Raw genomic sequence first — 16300 nt, forward strand, 5'->3', positions numbered from 1 at the left:
TACCTATGACCAAGGCAAGGAATACATGGGTAACTGGTAGAAACACACCACTGGTAATGCACAAGTGAAAAAGAAAGATGTGTGGTCTAAAATTTAAAGAATTTGCAATAGCGTGGATATGACGTCTATTTGTCAGAGAAGCAGGCTTGTGCCGGACAGCCCTGCGTGCCACAGAAGGACCTCGCCCGCTGACTCGAGCTGCGCCAGGCGTTGTGGTGCCTGATGCACATTTAATTGGGGAACTTCTCTTTAAATAAAATATTATAAAAGTCTGAATAAAAATATAAAAGTGCATACTTATTAGAATTGTGAAATCTCAAAGAATTAAAAAAATTAAACCATCAAGTATCACATGTATTATCTAGTTCAGAAAAATAACATTTATATTAGCAACCTGATACAACTGCCAATACTTTATTTTCTATTAAGTTTTGCTTTTCCAATGGAAAAAGCTCTTTGCTTTTTCCAATGATAATGATTTTATAATATAATTTTCTAAAAAGATAATAGGGAAGTTATATTCAACAGCTTCTCTAGCATGGTGGATGGAAGGTTCAGTATGTTTTTAAAGACCATTACTTTGAAATTGTCTTTCTATGTTACTTTTTTTTTTTTCATTTTCCTGATAATGTCACATCTGTTTAGAAAGTGCTTTAAATCCAGCTGGACCATGTTGGACTCAACTACTTCCTGTTTCTATAAAATGGGAGTAATACATCCCATTGACCACTGAGAAGAGATTAAATGAGATATTATATATGATATATACAAATGAGAGTGAGCTGCTTGGCCTATATATGTTCAATTTTAAAATCTTACCATCTTGGGCCCTGGCTGGTTGGCTCAGTGGTAGAGCATCGGCCTGGTGTGCAGAAGTCCCGGGTTCGATTCCCGGCCAGGGCACACAGGAGAAGCGCTCATCTGCTTCTCCACCCCTCCCTCTCTCCTTCCTCTCTGTCTCTCTCTTCCCCTCCCGCAGCCGAGGCTCCATTGGAGCAAAGATGGCCCGGGCGCTGGGGATGGCTCCTTGGCCTCTGCCCCAGGCACTGGAGTGGCTCTGGTCGCGACAGAGCGAAGCCCCTGGTGGGCAGAGCGTCGCCCCTGGTGGGTGTGCCGGCTGGATCCCAGTCGGGCACATGCGGGAGTCTGTCTGACTGTCTCTCCCCGTTTCCAGCTTCAGAAAAATACAAAAAAAAAAAATCTTACCATCTTTCCTGAACCAATCAAGACCAATATTCTTCACCAGTGAAATAAGTCTTTTTTTTTTTTTTTGGTACAGAGAGAGAGGGACAAACAGGGACAGACAGACAGAAAGAGAAAGAGATGAGAAGCATCAGCTCATAGTTGTGGCACCTTAGTTGTTCATTCATTGTTTCCTCATAGGTGTCTTGTCTGGGGAACCCCAGCTGAACCAGTGACCCCTTGCAAAAGCCAGCGACCTTTCGGCTCAAGCCAATGGCCATGGGGTCATGTCTATGATCATATGCTCAAGCCAGCAACCCTGTACTTAAGCTGATGAACCCATGCTCAAGCCAGTGACCTCGGTGTTTCAAACCTGGGTCCTCAGAGTCCCATGCTGACACTCTATCTGTTGAGCCACTGCCTGCTTAGGCACCAGTGCATCTCTTACGGCTGTAAACTGGGCAAGCAGGTTGCCTTCATGTCACTAAATATATATGAAGTCACAGCCAATGTCAATCTCTGATCTCTCAGTCTAATTTTGCCTTTCTGAGTTTAGCATGTTTGACCACACTGGATTAAATCCTTGCTGTAAATCTCTGCTTCGTTGACTAATTCTGCATGTATTCATAATGAGAATACTTTGTATTGATAACTTACTGACGTGAACACTTCTTGATGTGAGTGAGCCCTGCTATCTTGTTTAGCCCCCTGAATTTGATTTCCTTCAGCACTGTTGCTGGCCCATTTGAAACCTGAAATTACCCATACTGAGAGGCTGGCTGCAGAGCTAAGTCATCTGATATCATCTACTGCTTTCGTGCTTCTCTTTCCTGCCGTTCCATGCTGTCACATTCTCAGCAAGTAGGAAGGTCTCTACCAGCCTCTTAACCTACTTCCCAGAGAGGTGCACAAAACCATTCTGAATAACACCATGGTCGAAAAATATATATTAACTCCCAAGATGACTAGTCTATAACAACCACATTTATTTGAATAAAAATTGTAAAGATCAAAATAATGCTAAGAACTTTTCCTTCATTATTTCTCTTATTCATTAGAACACCATAAGCACCTGACCAGGTGGTGGCGCAGTGGATAGAGCATCGGACTGGGACATGGAGGATCCAGGTTTGAGACCCCAAGGTCTCCAGCTTGAGCGTGGGTTCATCTGGTTCATCTGGTTTGAGCAAAGCTCACTAGCTTGGACCCAAGGTCGTTGGCTTGAGCAAGGGGTCACTCGGTCTGCTGTAGCCCTACAGTCAAGGCACATATGAAAAAGCGATCAATGAACAACTAAAGTAACACAATGAAAAATTGATGCTTCTCATCTCTCTCCCTTCCTGTCTGTCCCCTATCTATCCCTCTTTTACTCTGTCTCTGTAAAAAAAATAAAAACAAACAAACAAACAACCCCTCCCAAAAAAAACCCATAAGGGAACTAGTAGAATTGTGAGGATTTTATAGATCTGGGTTTGCAACACTATGGCCCATGGATGGATCCAGGCTGCACCTACTTTTGTGTGGCCTATCAACTAGGGATGATTTTCACATTAAGTGGTTGAAACAAAATCAAAGAAAGAATAAAACTTTTAAACTTGGGGAAATTAAATGAAATTTAAATTGCACACCCAAAAATGGAGTTTTATGAGAACACAGCCACATCCCTTTATTTAAATTCTGTCTGTGGGTGAGTCTGGTGTACAAGACAGAGGGGAGTAGTTGGAACAGTGACCCTATGGCGCACAAACCCCAAAATATTTACTATCTGACCCTTAATTGAAACACTTGCTGACCCCATTTAGAAATAGTGAAGCAAGAGATCAGAGAATTGAGTAACATAACCTGGAAGTCCCTAAAAATAGGTGGTGAAACTAAGATAAAATCTGGGCCTGATTGGTTCAAGAGACTGTACCTTAATGACTACTTCATGTGGCTCTAGTCCTGGTTTGAAATTCAGGGAATCTTGGCCCTGGCCAGTTGGCTCAGCGGTAGAACGTCGGCCTGGCGTGCGGGGGACCGGGGTTCGATTCCCGACCAGGGCACATAGGAGAAGCGCCCATTTGCTTCTCCACCCCCCCCTTCCTCTCTGTCTCTCTTCCCCTCCCACAGCAGAGGTTCCATTGGAGCAAAGATGGCCCGGGCGCTGGGGATGGCTCCTTGGCCTCTGCCCCAGGCGCTAGAGTGGCTCTGGTCCCAGCAGAGCGACGCCCCGGAGGGGCAGAGCATCGCTCCCTGGTGGGCAGAGCGTTGCCCCTGGTGGGCGTGCCAGATGGATCCCGGTCGGGCGCATGCAGGAGTCTATCTGACTGTCTCTCCCCGTTTCCAGCTTCAGAAAAATACAAAACAAAACAAAACAAAAATTCAGGGAATCTCTTACACAGACAATAATCACATTTTAATGACTCTGTGGTCAGATTTTCTATCTTGACCATTGAAGATAGGTTTGGCCAAAGGGGACTGCTACCGCTTCTGTAAAATGGTGAGTTGCTGAATTGATAAGGAGAGCATTTTTCTTTGCGGACACCGGTATGGTGCAGGAAAGTTCTGGTCCTATTTCGAGTAGAATGATTGCCAAGCCCCATATTATAGACACTTCCACTCCTAACCTAACTTCAAAAGCACAGCACATATGCTAGGTTTTTGGAACTGGATGAAAGGTATGGGACCATGCCCAAGGAATAATTACAAATGATTATTCAAATTATACAGTCACTTAATTGCCAGTAAAGAGAAAAAAATAATCCCTTCCTGGTTTCAGGAGCCAGAAATAGTGGCAAAGGATTCAATCCATTCAATAAATGAAAAAGAATTGCATCATAATAATCATTACCTCGGAGCAACGTTTTAATATCCAACATTCATTTTAAGATCAGCTTTTAATATAAATATTAAAAATACATTTATATTTTATTTGTATCTTAACACCTCTTAATTTTTAGAGCTAATAATTTAAAATAATAGTACAATCTGTTTTTGTTCTTTTTCAACACCTTGGCACAGAATGCTAATTTTCAAGGGTGCTATTATTGTACATATTAAAACATATAATTAGGGGCATGAAGGATTAAGGAACACTGTTTTAAAATATTTTCAGAGCTCCATAGACTACAGATTATCTCTGCACAGACTGTGGCAAATGAAAAACTAATAGTATTGTGAAGCTACATTGATTTATGAATTAACAAAGTCATAATGGTGTTATCACATGCTATCCTCATTGTTGATGGGATTAGGATCTTTGGGATGAAATACTTCAATACATTTATGACATGCTGTCCACCCTGAAAGGTTTAATTCTCCAATTATTGCTATGTCTGATCTTGGAATATCTGTGTTTGTGCCACAGCTCAAAGCTCTTTGGCACATCTTGGAAGAACACTGATTTTGTAGAACTATTGTTTACCTTAGTGGAAGAGTAAAAAAGGTAAGGTTTTTTTATTTTTTTAACTCTAGGTAAGAAGAATGGACATAAATATTAGTATATAACAAAGGATGAAATACTTGCTAAAACTTAAATCTGGACTTCCTATTTCCAATTCTATTATTTGTAAAGAGATTAGAAGTTGTCACTCTATACTAACAACAGGTAAAGAGCTGTACAGATTGAAAAATCAAGGCTCAAATCTATTGAAAATGAGCAAATAAATGTATTAAGTAATGAGCAGCTGAGTATCACTAAGTTCTTGATATTAACAGGTCATCTAGACATGTAAAATGGACAAACTTAACAGTTTTGGGATAATTTAATAGATAGTCATCTATAATACTACATTTAAGGACCAAAAGGCTTGATAAAGATGAATATCTAAACTTGCAAATTCTGTTAAAGTCTCTACTTCTGTACCTGTACTTATATGTTTACATAATTTCCACAAATGTATGCTATAATGCTTGAAGCCCCTACTCAATAATTTGGAAGATGGTGTTTGATGTTGCTCAGTAATTTAATAGTATGCATATTGAATGAAAATCCCAACTTATCCTATCTTTTATTACTCTGACATAGGAAGATATATCCAGGTGCAGAAAACAAAGTAATTTGTTAAATATTTGAAAAAATGGGCCTGTAAATAGTTTTTGCTGATTATGTATTTAGTAATATAAAAAAAAAACCCTGCATAAATTTGGATTGGTTGATGTGAATTCTAATGTAGAAAAGTTTATAACTAACCTAAAATCTGTAATTCACTGTGTATAAGAATTAGGCCTGGTTACCACACATTAAATATGCCTTTTGCCATTAACCAAACTGAGTTGTGCTGCTCCTGGGATAAAATCCCAAACATGAGATAAAGAAAACTTAACACTAACCTCCCAGGTTTTCTAAGTATTAAGACATCTTACAATCTCTTAAACCATTGTTTTTAGTATTCAAAAAGAGTCAGTGAGATTCTGTCATTTTGACTGATGGAGTTGTTACTCCATGCATGTCACAGGAGGTGGTGCTGGAACAAGCGTCTCACGCTCTCCAAGTCACCCTATTCTGGCCAATCGCTGACCACTGGTTTTATATTGCTTAGAACTCACACAAAACATTTAAAAATATATTTCGCGCTCACATACTTAACAGTTTTAATTCCCAGCATCTGGAAAGCAACCTATTTGTCAGACTTTGAGTTCACTGGAGAGAACTGAGAATTTAAGAGTTATTACTGCTTTTAGCAAAGTTAAAAAAAACAACAACCACATTCAAAGCAGTAGTTGCTTTCTGTATGTGTTTTGACTGGGGAAGCCCGGGGTTTCAAACCAGCAACCTCTGCATTCCAAGCAGAGAATTTATCCACTGAGCTACCACAGGTCAGGCATGTCCACTTACTTTTCTAAAGTACAAAATATCATTTTCATTAAATATGAAGGCAATCAAGCACAAAGAAGTTGTTTTAAAAAGTGTTTTGTCAGAAGATAGAAGTAACGTTCAGCTTTCCACTTGCTCCGTTTTTTCATTTATTTTTATTTAATTTTGTTTTCAATGTTTCCCACCTTATCGTTATTAAATGCAAAATATTTCTCTCACGCTTTCCCTCTTGAAGTCAAATGAAATTAGCACCTACAGTCCCATCCCTCTGCCAAGCACTGTGAAAATACTTGATATATTATATATTGTTAATATTAAATCACATAAAACACCTTTTAAAAACATTTTGCAAAGCTCAATAAACTTTTTCATAGTTGAATTAGCAAATATATAACATAATTTTCTGTCTTTAAAGGAATAATATTATATTCTGCTTGGAGAAGAAAAATAAATCAAACTTCAAGTATTTTATACTCATTTAAGGAAATACATTTAATTCTGAGCTTTATAGTAGACCCTCATTAACTAGAATGTTTGTTTTTATTTATTTAAGAGAGAGAGGCAGAAAGAGACAGAGAGACAGGAAGATCTAACTGCTCCTGTATGTGCCTTGACTGGGGATCAAACCAGCAACCTCTGTGCTCAGGATGATGCTCCAACCAACCAAGTTATCTGGCCAGGGCTTAATTTTTTTTTCTTTTAGTTTATTGATTGATTTTTAGAGAGACAGAGAGGGAGATAATAGAGGAGAAAGGAAGCATTCATTTGTTCTTCCACTCAGTTGTGCATTCATTGGTTGCTTTCCATGTGTGCCCTGACTGGGAATTGAACCCACAACCTTATTGTTTCAGGCTGACACTCTAACCGACTGAGCTAACTGTCCAGGACCTACAATGCTTATTGTAATTTAATGAATATTTAACTTATTTAATCTAAGCAATTACTAAAATAAAATTCTGGTAGTTTATAATAAAACAACAAATCAAAAATACACAAAAGCAAGATTCTAAAAATGTAGTTTGTTAATCTAATTAAGTCAGCCTGATGATTGAAACACATGAAGATTGTTAAAAATCTTTATTCTTATAACTAGCAAAAAGAAAACTTAGAGATACAATATGGAAGTACCAAGAAATGCCCTGAAATTTGTTTTCTAAAATAAATCTGATTAAACTTTATTTTTGTTTTGTTTTGGGTATTGTTGTTTCTCCTTCCCACCCCCTCTTACCTCTTTCGAAGGAAAGTGAAATAGTAGAGACTATTCTTGCAAATTTATTTGGTAAATGTAGTCACAAAGTTTGTGTTTTGCTGTGGATATGTTAAAAATATGACTTCTAATTCAGTAGGAATAAGGAAACAATAGATCTCTTCTGGTGGAATTTCAGCATTCCTGAATTTCTGCCATGTATGTTCTAAGAACCCTTAGATCAGGGGTCCCCAAACTTTTTACACAGGGGGCCAGTTCACTGTCCCTCAGATTGATGGAGGGCCGGACTATAAAAAAAACTATGAACAAATCCCTATGCACACTGCACATATCTTATTTTAAAGTAAAAAAACAAAACGGGAACAAATACAATGTTTAAAATAAAGAACAACTAAATTTAAATCAACAAACTGACCAGTATTTCAATGGGAACTATGCTCCTCTCGCTGACCACCAATGAAAGAGGTGCCCCTTCCGGAAGTGCGGTGGGGGCCAGATAAACAGCTTTAGGAGGCCGCATACGGCCTGCGGGCTGTAGTTTGGGGACCCCTGCCTTAGATGGATTTATCCTCTTGGCTACATCATAGCATCTATTCTTTCCTGCTCTGGCCCATCCTGGTCATACTGCCGATTACCTTCCACACCAAAAGTGGTCAATGTGCCTAATTGTGGCCCAGCAGTCTGAAGTTGTTGCTACAACCTTTCAACATTAGCAGAGGCTGCTATGAAAATGAGAGGTTGTACACTGAAGGCCCTGACACCTGACTCATGGTGAGGGTGGCCATGAATCAGGCCCTGACACCTGACTCTTTCTAAGTACCATTCAGGGGGATTTCAGATGAGCCAGTGTTCCCTCACAGCCTCACATATTTGGGCTACATTGGGTGACAATCTAAATGACTAATACAAATCACCACTTCCTTCCCTCATGTGCCAATTTCTTTCGAACTGAATTTGAACAGCTCTACGCCATTTCCTTTAGGATGAATTCTTCATCAGGGGTTCCCTTTCCTTCAAAATGATCAGCCCTGCTGGACCTGTGAAGATACCCAAATCCTAAGGGAAATGTCACTGAAATTTAAACTGGAAACTCCTGCTTCATTAACCCGTCCATGTCTTTTATAAAAATGGCTATTCAAATAGTTATAAAATGCACATTTTAATTCATGAATATTAATGAAATATATTTATCCATTATAGTTAAAAAAATGACTGGATTCACACATAGACTATATATACCAGGCATCTCTATGTGCACCCTTTGTTAGGCACTAGGAGTACATCAAAACACAGTTTGGACAAATAGCATACACATCTTGGCTGTTAGTGTTGGCTCATCTTAAAGCACAGAAAAACTCACTACAGCTTCTGATTATTCAAGACATTCTCTTTTTTTCTAACATCAAAAGTCTACCGGCCCTGGCCGGTTGGCTCAGTGGTAGAGCGTTGGCCTGGCGTGCGGGAGTTCCGGGTTCAATTTCCGGCCAGGGCACATAGGAGAAGCGCCCATCTGCTTCTCCACCCCTCCCCCTCTCCTTCCTCTCTGTCTCTCTCTTCCCCTCCCGCAGCCGAGGCTCCATTGGAGCAAAGTTGGCCGGGGCGCTGGGGATGGCTCTGTGGCCTCTGCCTCAGGTGCTAGAGTGGCTCTGGTTGCAACAGAGAGACGCCTCAGATGGGCAGAGCATCGCCCCCTGGTGGGCGTGCCGGGTGGATCCCGGTCGGGCACATGCGGGAGTCTGTCTGACTGCCTCCCCATTTCCAACTTCAGAAAAATACAAAAAAAAAAAAGTCTACCAAAACCAACATACTAGGAATAAAGAAGGTTCCTAGTATGAATGTTAAGTAAATAAATGAGCCAGATTGTTGAAACAGATTACTATAAGAAAAATGTTCAATTTGACATGTTATACTTTATTCACTTAAGAGTTTTCTTTTGCATATCACTTGCTTCTGTTTCCTACCACTTTCCTCCCAGGAAATTCCACCTCATGTCATTCTTTCCCCCAGGCAGGTACCACACTCATTCCTTTTAAAGCCCTTCAGTATTTGTTGAGTCCAATTACCCCAGAATGGTCTTTGACTGCTAAAATCAACTGAGCCTATTCAAGTTTCCTTTAGGGCAGCCACAGAAATGAAAACTTTATCTACTTCCCTCACTATTCCATTGAACCAGGTTTTTCTTAAACATCGGTATTTTGGCAAATAAAAAATAAAGTAAAAAATTGTTTTTTACTTAACCACTTAAAATTATACTTACATTTAAAATATATATATACTTATATTTGCCTTTACACGACACTATTTAATTCCTAAAACACAGTATTTGATCTGTATCTTAATCTGCAATATAAGAGAAAGGTTTTTCTACAGAAAACACATTCTGAGCTTGAGTAACTTTCAGATTTTAATTATGTAATGTCACTAATTGATCTAATACAAATATTCCTTTAGAATATTTTACTCAAATTAAATGCTACAAAGTTATACAAGTTTGTTGCCAATTTTTAAAATGAAATAGTCTCTATTTTTCCAAATAAAAAATTATTTAAAATAACTACTATAGGCAAAAGGAATAGAAATAAAGAAAAAAATATATAATATTGTTAAGGGAAGAATATTGTTGCTGGATATCAATATGGATGAATTAGTATATAAAATCTAATTGCTAATCAAAATAAATCTAAAGGTGTTTAATATATGATTTTAAAATTTATAGAGCAATATTTTAAAATGTATAAAAATCTAAATTCATAATATAATATCTAAGTGAAAGTATAAGCTTATATGAAAAAATCCAGGGTATGAAGATAAAAATAAACAACTTACAATATGTTAATGTTTGTACAAAATTCTTTAATATTCATTTATTAGACCTAAAACCAAAGTTAATTTGTAAGAACACTTCTTTGCTAACATTGTACGTGTAATAAAAATTGACTTTTTGGCTTATAATTTTCATCCTTTTATTTTAAATATTCTAGAACCAAACTTAATATTATATAAACTTAAAAAAAAAACATCACACATAGTTAATATGAAATGATACTACTTTATACCCCTTAGCCATAGGCATATTAAGAATCAACAGATATTCACACAATACAAATATCTGTATATTAATAGTTAAATAACTGGATAATCTTGAGAACTTAAACCTAAATGCAGTCAGAGTTCAACCTTCTTTCTTTCTGCTTATCTAGGTCACACTAGATGTCATCTTGATTAAACAAGATATTTGCTTACACAAGTGAGACACCAACACATACCCATTCCATAATGCACCACCACATCAGAATGTGCCTAAACCCAATCATTATGATAAAGGGATATCAACATGCTCAGGATAGAGGTACTTAAACTATTTTGAAGCTATCTGTGAAGAACTACTTTGAAATCAAACTTATTTTCCTGAGTTCCTGCTTACAAACTAATGTACTATGTAGAGAGTAAAAACGATCTTACCAAACTTGAATATAAAAGCACACCTATGTGACATTATATTTCCACCAATATTAATTTGGGAGAAAAAGAAATTATATTGATTGAAATAAATACACCCATTAAGTTTGGAGTGTACATTTGAAACTTAAACTCTGAATAAACTAAATGAAGTATTATGTGCTTCCTCAGTCTTAACATGAGGTGTTTTCTCCGCCACAAAAACTTTGGGAAATTACTATGCACAGATTCTGGCATATACATATTTCTGAAGAAAACAATCAAGAATCAAGACAAAGAATAAATCTGCTGTGTAAAAACCTAAGCTTCCCATCACAAGTAAATTAAGTATCCTGAACTTCCCAGTTTCACTAGAGAGAGGTAGTTAACTGTGGGCTCTGTGTTTAATAAATACCTAAGAGCGATGGTGCAAAATTAGAGAAGTCAACTTTCCTAAGAGCAAAATTAAACTCTCTTTCACTCACTGCTGTTTTTAAATAATCTGATATTATGAAGATTATACAATTTCCAGATGACTAAAAATTAACCCACTAACAAATAGAAAGCCTTTTCATTGCAACTGAAATCTTTTTCCGTTTATAATACACATTTCCAAGTACTGTATTTTTATTTTTTTGTAAATATACTTGGCTACCTTTCCTGTGAAAAAATGACTCTTCTCTCTTCATGTTTTATTTACATGCTATTAATTTATAACAAAGTGTGTAAAACTTTTGACCTATTACATTCAGTTTACCAAAATAGTAAAGTCCTGTTATAGTACTTCGGAATTTCCTAGGTTACAATGAGAGTTTTAATTTTTATTTATTTATTTATTTATTTTTTCCTTTAGAGAGGAGAGGGAGAGAGAGAGGGAGAGAGAGAGGGGGGAGGAGCTGGAAGCATCAACTCCCATATGTGCCTTGACCAGGCAAGCCCAGGGTTTTGAACCGATGACCTCAGCATTTCCAGGTCGATGCTTTATCCACTGCGCCACCACAGGTCAGGCTACAATGAGAGTTTTAAAACCTACTTTTGTGAATGGTGTGAAACTGAATATTATATTCTGGATTTGTGTTTATCGAATGCTATTGCTGTACAGTTACTGTTGTATTCCTGCAATTTTTAAAGAGAGAGCAAAAGAGAGTGGCTACTTTCAAAGGAGTTTCCTCAAACATAAATAGGAAGCCAGTAAGGTATGGTGTAGTGTAGTATTAAAAATAAGCCTTTTGTGTTTAAACCCTAGTTTTATCAACTCAGAGCTGTGCAACTCTTGGAAAATTATATAACTTCTTTGAGGCTTGGTTTTTTAATTTGTAGAAAGGAGGTTCTTAATTCAAAAGGTTATTGTGAATAGTCAACTAGATTATGTATTTCACATTGGGCTCCATTCCCTGCCTAGATGCCAACCCTGATGGGCTTCTTTCTCTAGTACAAAGCAGGCTCACTAATGTTTCCTCTTCCCTTCCTCTCATTGTCACTGGTCCACTGGAAGGAGATCGGAATGATTGCCTAACAATGAAAACTGGTAGGTTACATTCAGAAATCAATCTCAGTTTAATTCCTTAATCTCACCTAGCAGTATTTAAGCCTCATGTACCCTGTTGTCTGGTGAAATTCAGCTAACCCCCTTTTGGCTGATTGCTGTTGAGTCAGGGAATATAAACATTTTCTCATTTAATTACTAACAGGTTGGGCAATCAGGAGTTGAACACATTTGGGAGGTAATGTGATGTGACAGAATGGTATAGATACTTTAGTAGTAACTTATTAATGGACTTGAACATTGTCTTTCTGAATCTCAATGTCTCAATTACCAACTCAATTGTCAACTATAAATAATGAGGGCAATGGTGCCCATAAAATGCTGTGGTGACTTTGGGTTCAGGCTTACGACCTGCTCTAGAGTAAGTGCTCAGTAAAAGTTTTTCCCCCCAACTGTCATGTTTTCTCCCATCATATACCTTATCATTTTAAATTATTACAGAAAATTATTTAATGACAGATATTTTAACATCATTACTTTAATTACCTAAAAATAGATATTAATATTTGACTGAATCTTGAATTTTTAAAACACAATACTGCCCCATATGGCAACTTAGAAGGCATTCAATTGAAAGTGTTGTAGAAACACTTCTCATTTCTCAAATGAATTGCTGTTTCTAGAATTCTGTTCTTTATGGATGAAGCAAAGCCAAGTTCAAGTTTCTGTAATGCATATGAAACTTTTATTTCAATACTCCACAAAGGGCAAAGGGTAGCTTATGATTTGAGTCTCATCATCAAATTCAGACAGACGAAGACTCAAACCCTTCAGCCAGGTCCCGTGGTCATGGAAGCGCAACCAGCGCCCCTTCTCCAATCCGCACAGCACTTGTATGAAAACACTGCCCAGCCACACCCTATGGAACAGCATAAAAAACAAGGAAAGATGTTTGCAAGCAATATATTCAAGCACTGTCATACTGATCTTAAGATAAAAATTTATGTTGAATTTTACATTTCTAAAAGTGTTTTTCTATTAGAAAAGGGGGAGGGATAATTCCGTTTTCTCCATTCCTGCTGGCTCGCTGTGAGTTTGAAGGAAGAAATGACTCTAGGTTAGCAGCTGACAGTGAGTGAAACACAGGTGCCCTGGAAAGAGTGGAAAGAGGAAGATCCCAGCTGGTTTTCAAAGAATAAAGGAAACAAATTCCTATGAGGGACTTGCCCTCCATGAGACTGATCCTTGGCAAACAGCCTTAGGCAAAATAAAACACGCTGAGTGATATAGATTCTAAATGACTGTGCTACCCAACCAGTCGTATATGCACCACAGGAAAAGTAATAAAACAGTAATAAAATATATCACCCTGTAAAATTTAAAGGCAATTAAAAACAAAAAGGCTTTGTCTTGTTTTTTCATAATCTGAAGCTATGAAAACCCCATAAAGATGTATTATAAAGGGCCACTAATAGTATTAGGATCCTTTTATAACAGGAAAGACTTTGGAATAAGTGGTTAAAATCCATACACCATCTCTCCACTAAAGTTTCTATTTAAAACTTAAGATGATCTTCAGTCCAAAGAAAACAACTCAATTATATTTTTCACTATTACCGTTTAAAAATCATGTGTTTATAAAGATATTCCATCTATAGTTTAATTAAGCACAACTAACTTTATCACACTGAACAGTAACTTTTTTTTATGTACATATGTTGGTAAAAATATACATCATACCCAAAATGCTGCCGATACAGAAATCTATTGGCATGTTACAAAAACCATTCATAATGTTCTTTGGATAAATATGTATAGCCACATTTTGTATTTTAATATATGTTTGCAATTATAGTATTTCATTTATTTTTGTGTATGAAGTTTCCAAACTTCTGCATAAACCCTAAAAACTTGTTTTCACTTGGCTGATATGCATGGTAAACACCGGTGCTGTAATTAAGCATTGGGCTGGACCTGCCATAACTATTGCTCACAGTTGTTTTTATTTCTGGGCGGTGCATACTGGTATTTGGCATGTTGCTGGTTGGCTGAGTAGAAGTTTCAATCTTACAAAATGGCTCAAAACGACTGTAAATGCGCCGGTCAGTTGATTGAGTTCTTATTAGCTCACTGGGCTTTGGCCTTGAAGAAACCGGTTTTCTTACAGAAGCAGCAACTGCATTAATCTCCTTTGAATCTCGGTATTGGATCTGCTCTGTGTTAAATCTTGGGGCAGAGGCATCCCCTGCCCTTTCCAAAAACTTGTTTTCAACTGGACCCAGAGAGGGCTTCATTTCGTGACTTCCATCAGATGGAGAATGCGTCCCCTGAGTTGAGCTAACTGTTACATCCTCCTTACTCTTGTGGACGCTGCCTTGAGAGTTTGATGAGGAAGTACGCTTTCTCCTAGGAGATGAGTCAACTTTTGGTTCGGACTTTTTTGGGTTTTGATTCTCTTCAGTCTCAGAAACTAAAGTGTCAGAACTACTACACATTCTATAAAAGGGTGATGCTTTACTTTTGGATAGATTTTCTTTCTTTTCTGGAGTAAGGCTAAGAAATGACCTTAACTTCTGAGATCCCTTTTTCAAAAAGCTTGGAGAACCCTTAACTTCTTTCTTTGGAGTGAGTTCTTTGGAAGGTTCCTCTTTATTCACATCGAGCAAGGCAGCAATGGAAACGGACTTGGTAGCTGTGCCCGTGGGAGGGACTCTCTTGATCACCTCCTCCTCTTCTTCCGTGCTATTGGTCACATTGTGCATGCTTTTGGAACTTTTCAGCATGTCCTCCTTGGGCTTTTCTGGTTGTCTAATTCGATTCCTGGTAAGTGTACTATATACATAATGCTTACTATTTCCATGATCTAAATTGGCTTTTGAGTGGTCAAAAAATGGGAAACTTCGCCTTTTAAGCATATTCTCATTTTCTTGATTTTTTATACTTTCTATCTGCTTTTTTACACACAAGTTTGTATACAGACAGTTGTTTGACTCTGTACGGGCATTTGCAGTTTGGTTGGAGGCTGCTGAGTGGTTTTCAGGAACCGGGGAGGTGTGCATTTTTGGCGTCTCTGACTGAGACGGCAGCGTGGGGATTGATTCCAGCACTGGTTTGTCTGTTGAATGCTCTACACTTTTAGGGGTGTCTGGGACCTCTTTAGGTGTGTCACTTCCTTGAGAACCAATAATAGTAGAATTTGAGGAGCCAGTTGTACAGCTATTAACTTCCTGCTGCTCAGGTAAAGTTGGTTTAAACACAAAAGACGGGCGAAGCCGAGAATGCGTGTATAGGGCATTGGCTTTCAAATTCTCCAAACTACCATAGTTCTCAAATCGTTCACCTAGAGCCAATCCATTCGAGTCAGGTGCCGCTTCTGAATGATCATTTAAGTAGGATTCAATTCTCCAGTTACGCAAGAATGACTTTGTGGTGTTTTCAAGGGTTGGCATTCGTTGTTGCAGGAAGCGAACATGATTATCTGTCCCATTAAAAGACCTCCGGACATTTGAATTCCTTTCTGCAAGATGTGTTGTTTTCCTCTGGGCAAGCCAATTGCCAAAACTCTGGGGAGGTGTGTTATGGTGGTTTGCACAGCCTCCCCGTGATGAGGATGTCACACTAAGACTATCTGAAGGCTTTTTCCAGTTACCAGGAGGATTGACGGCTCGATTCAGAGCTCTGTTCAGCAACAGGTATGGTGCCGTTTCTGGCTGCTCCCCTGCGTAACTATGCCTCTTCCAATTTTCATTCTGACTGGGTTGATACTGACGGATTGTATTTGGACCATTAAAGTTTTGACCAAAAGCAGGTTTGTATCCATGATTTCTCATGCTGTATCTTTCATGTTCATTCCGAGTATATATCCCTCTGTTTTTTAAGTAACTGGAATCCAGTGTATGCATCTTGTCTTGTCTGCCAAGAAGGTTCCTTTGGCTGCACACAGAAGCCAGTGAAGAGACTGAACGCTGGTGAGTGCCGTTCTCCCACAGGGCTTTGCCATGCTTCACCCTGGCCGACTCTTCCTGAATGAATGAACTGGGGACACAGGATCTTGCATAGAGCGTTCTAAATTCTTCATCAAAGGACTCAACAAGTTGTCCTGTAATTATTTGAACCATGCTGAGGTGAGCTTTTTCAAATGACCACATGTAGCTGAAAAAAAAAATCAAAATAGAAAAATTTTATGTTTGCT

General features: G+C 38.1%; 1 protein-coding gene across 6 annotated transcripts in view; it reads right to left on the reverse strand.

Annotated features, from left to right (window-relative positions):
* Window positions 1–10027: 10027 nt before the first annotated feature.
* Window positions 10028–16300, reverse strand: part of FAM83B (family with sequence similarity 83 member B) — an 88406-nt gene continuing 82133 nt past the window's right edge. For all 6 annotated transcript variants that reach the window (XM_066359154.1, XM_066359151.1, XM_066359150.1 and 3 more), the window contains one exon: window positions 10028–16260. In XM_066359154.1, the coding sequence (XP_066215251.1) occupies window positions 13968–16260 (2293 nt within the window). In that variant the 3' untranslated portion in view covers window positions 10028–13967. The remainder of the gene's footprint in view (window positions 16261–16300) is intronic.

This window comes from Saccopteryx leptura, chromosome 1 (assembly GCF_036850995.1).
Source record: "Saccopteryx leptura isolate mSacLep1 chromosome 1, mSacLep1_pri_phased_curated, whole genome shotgun sequence".
NCBI classification, from domain to species: domain Eukaryota; kingdom Metazoa; phylum Chordata; class Mammalia; order Chiroptera; family Emballonuridae; genus Saccopteryx; species Saccopteryx leptura.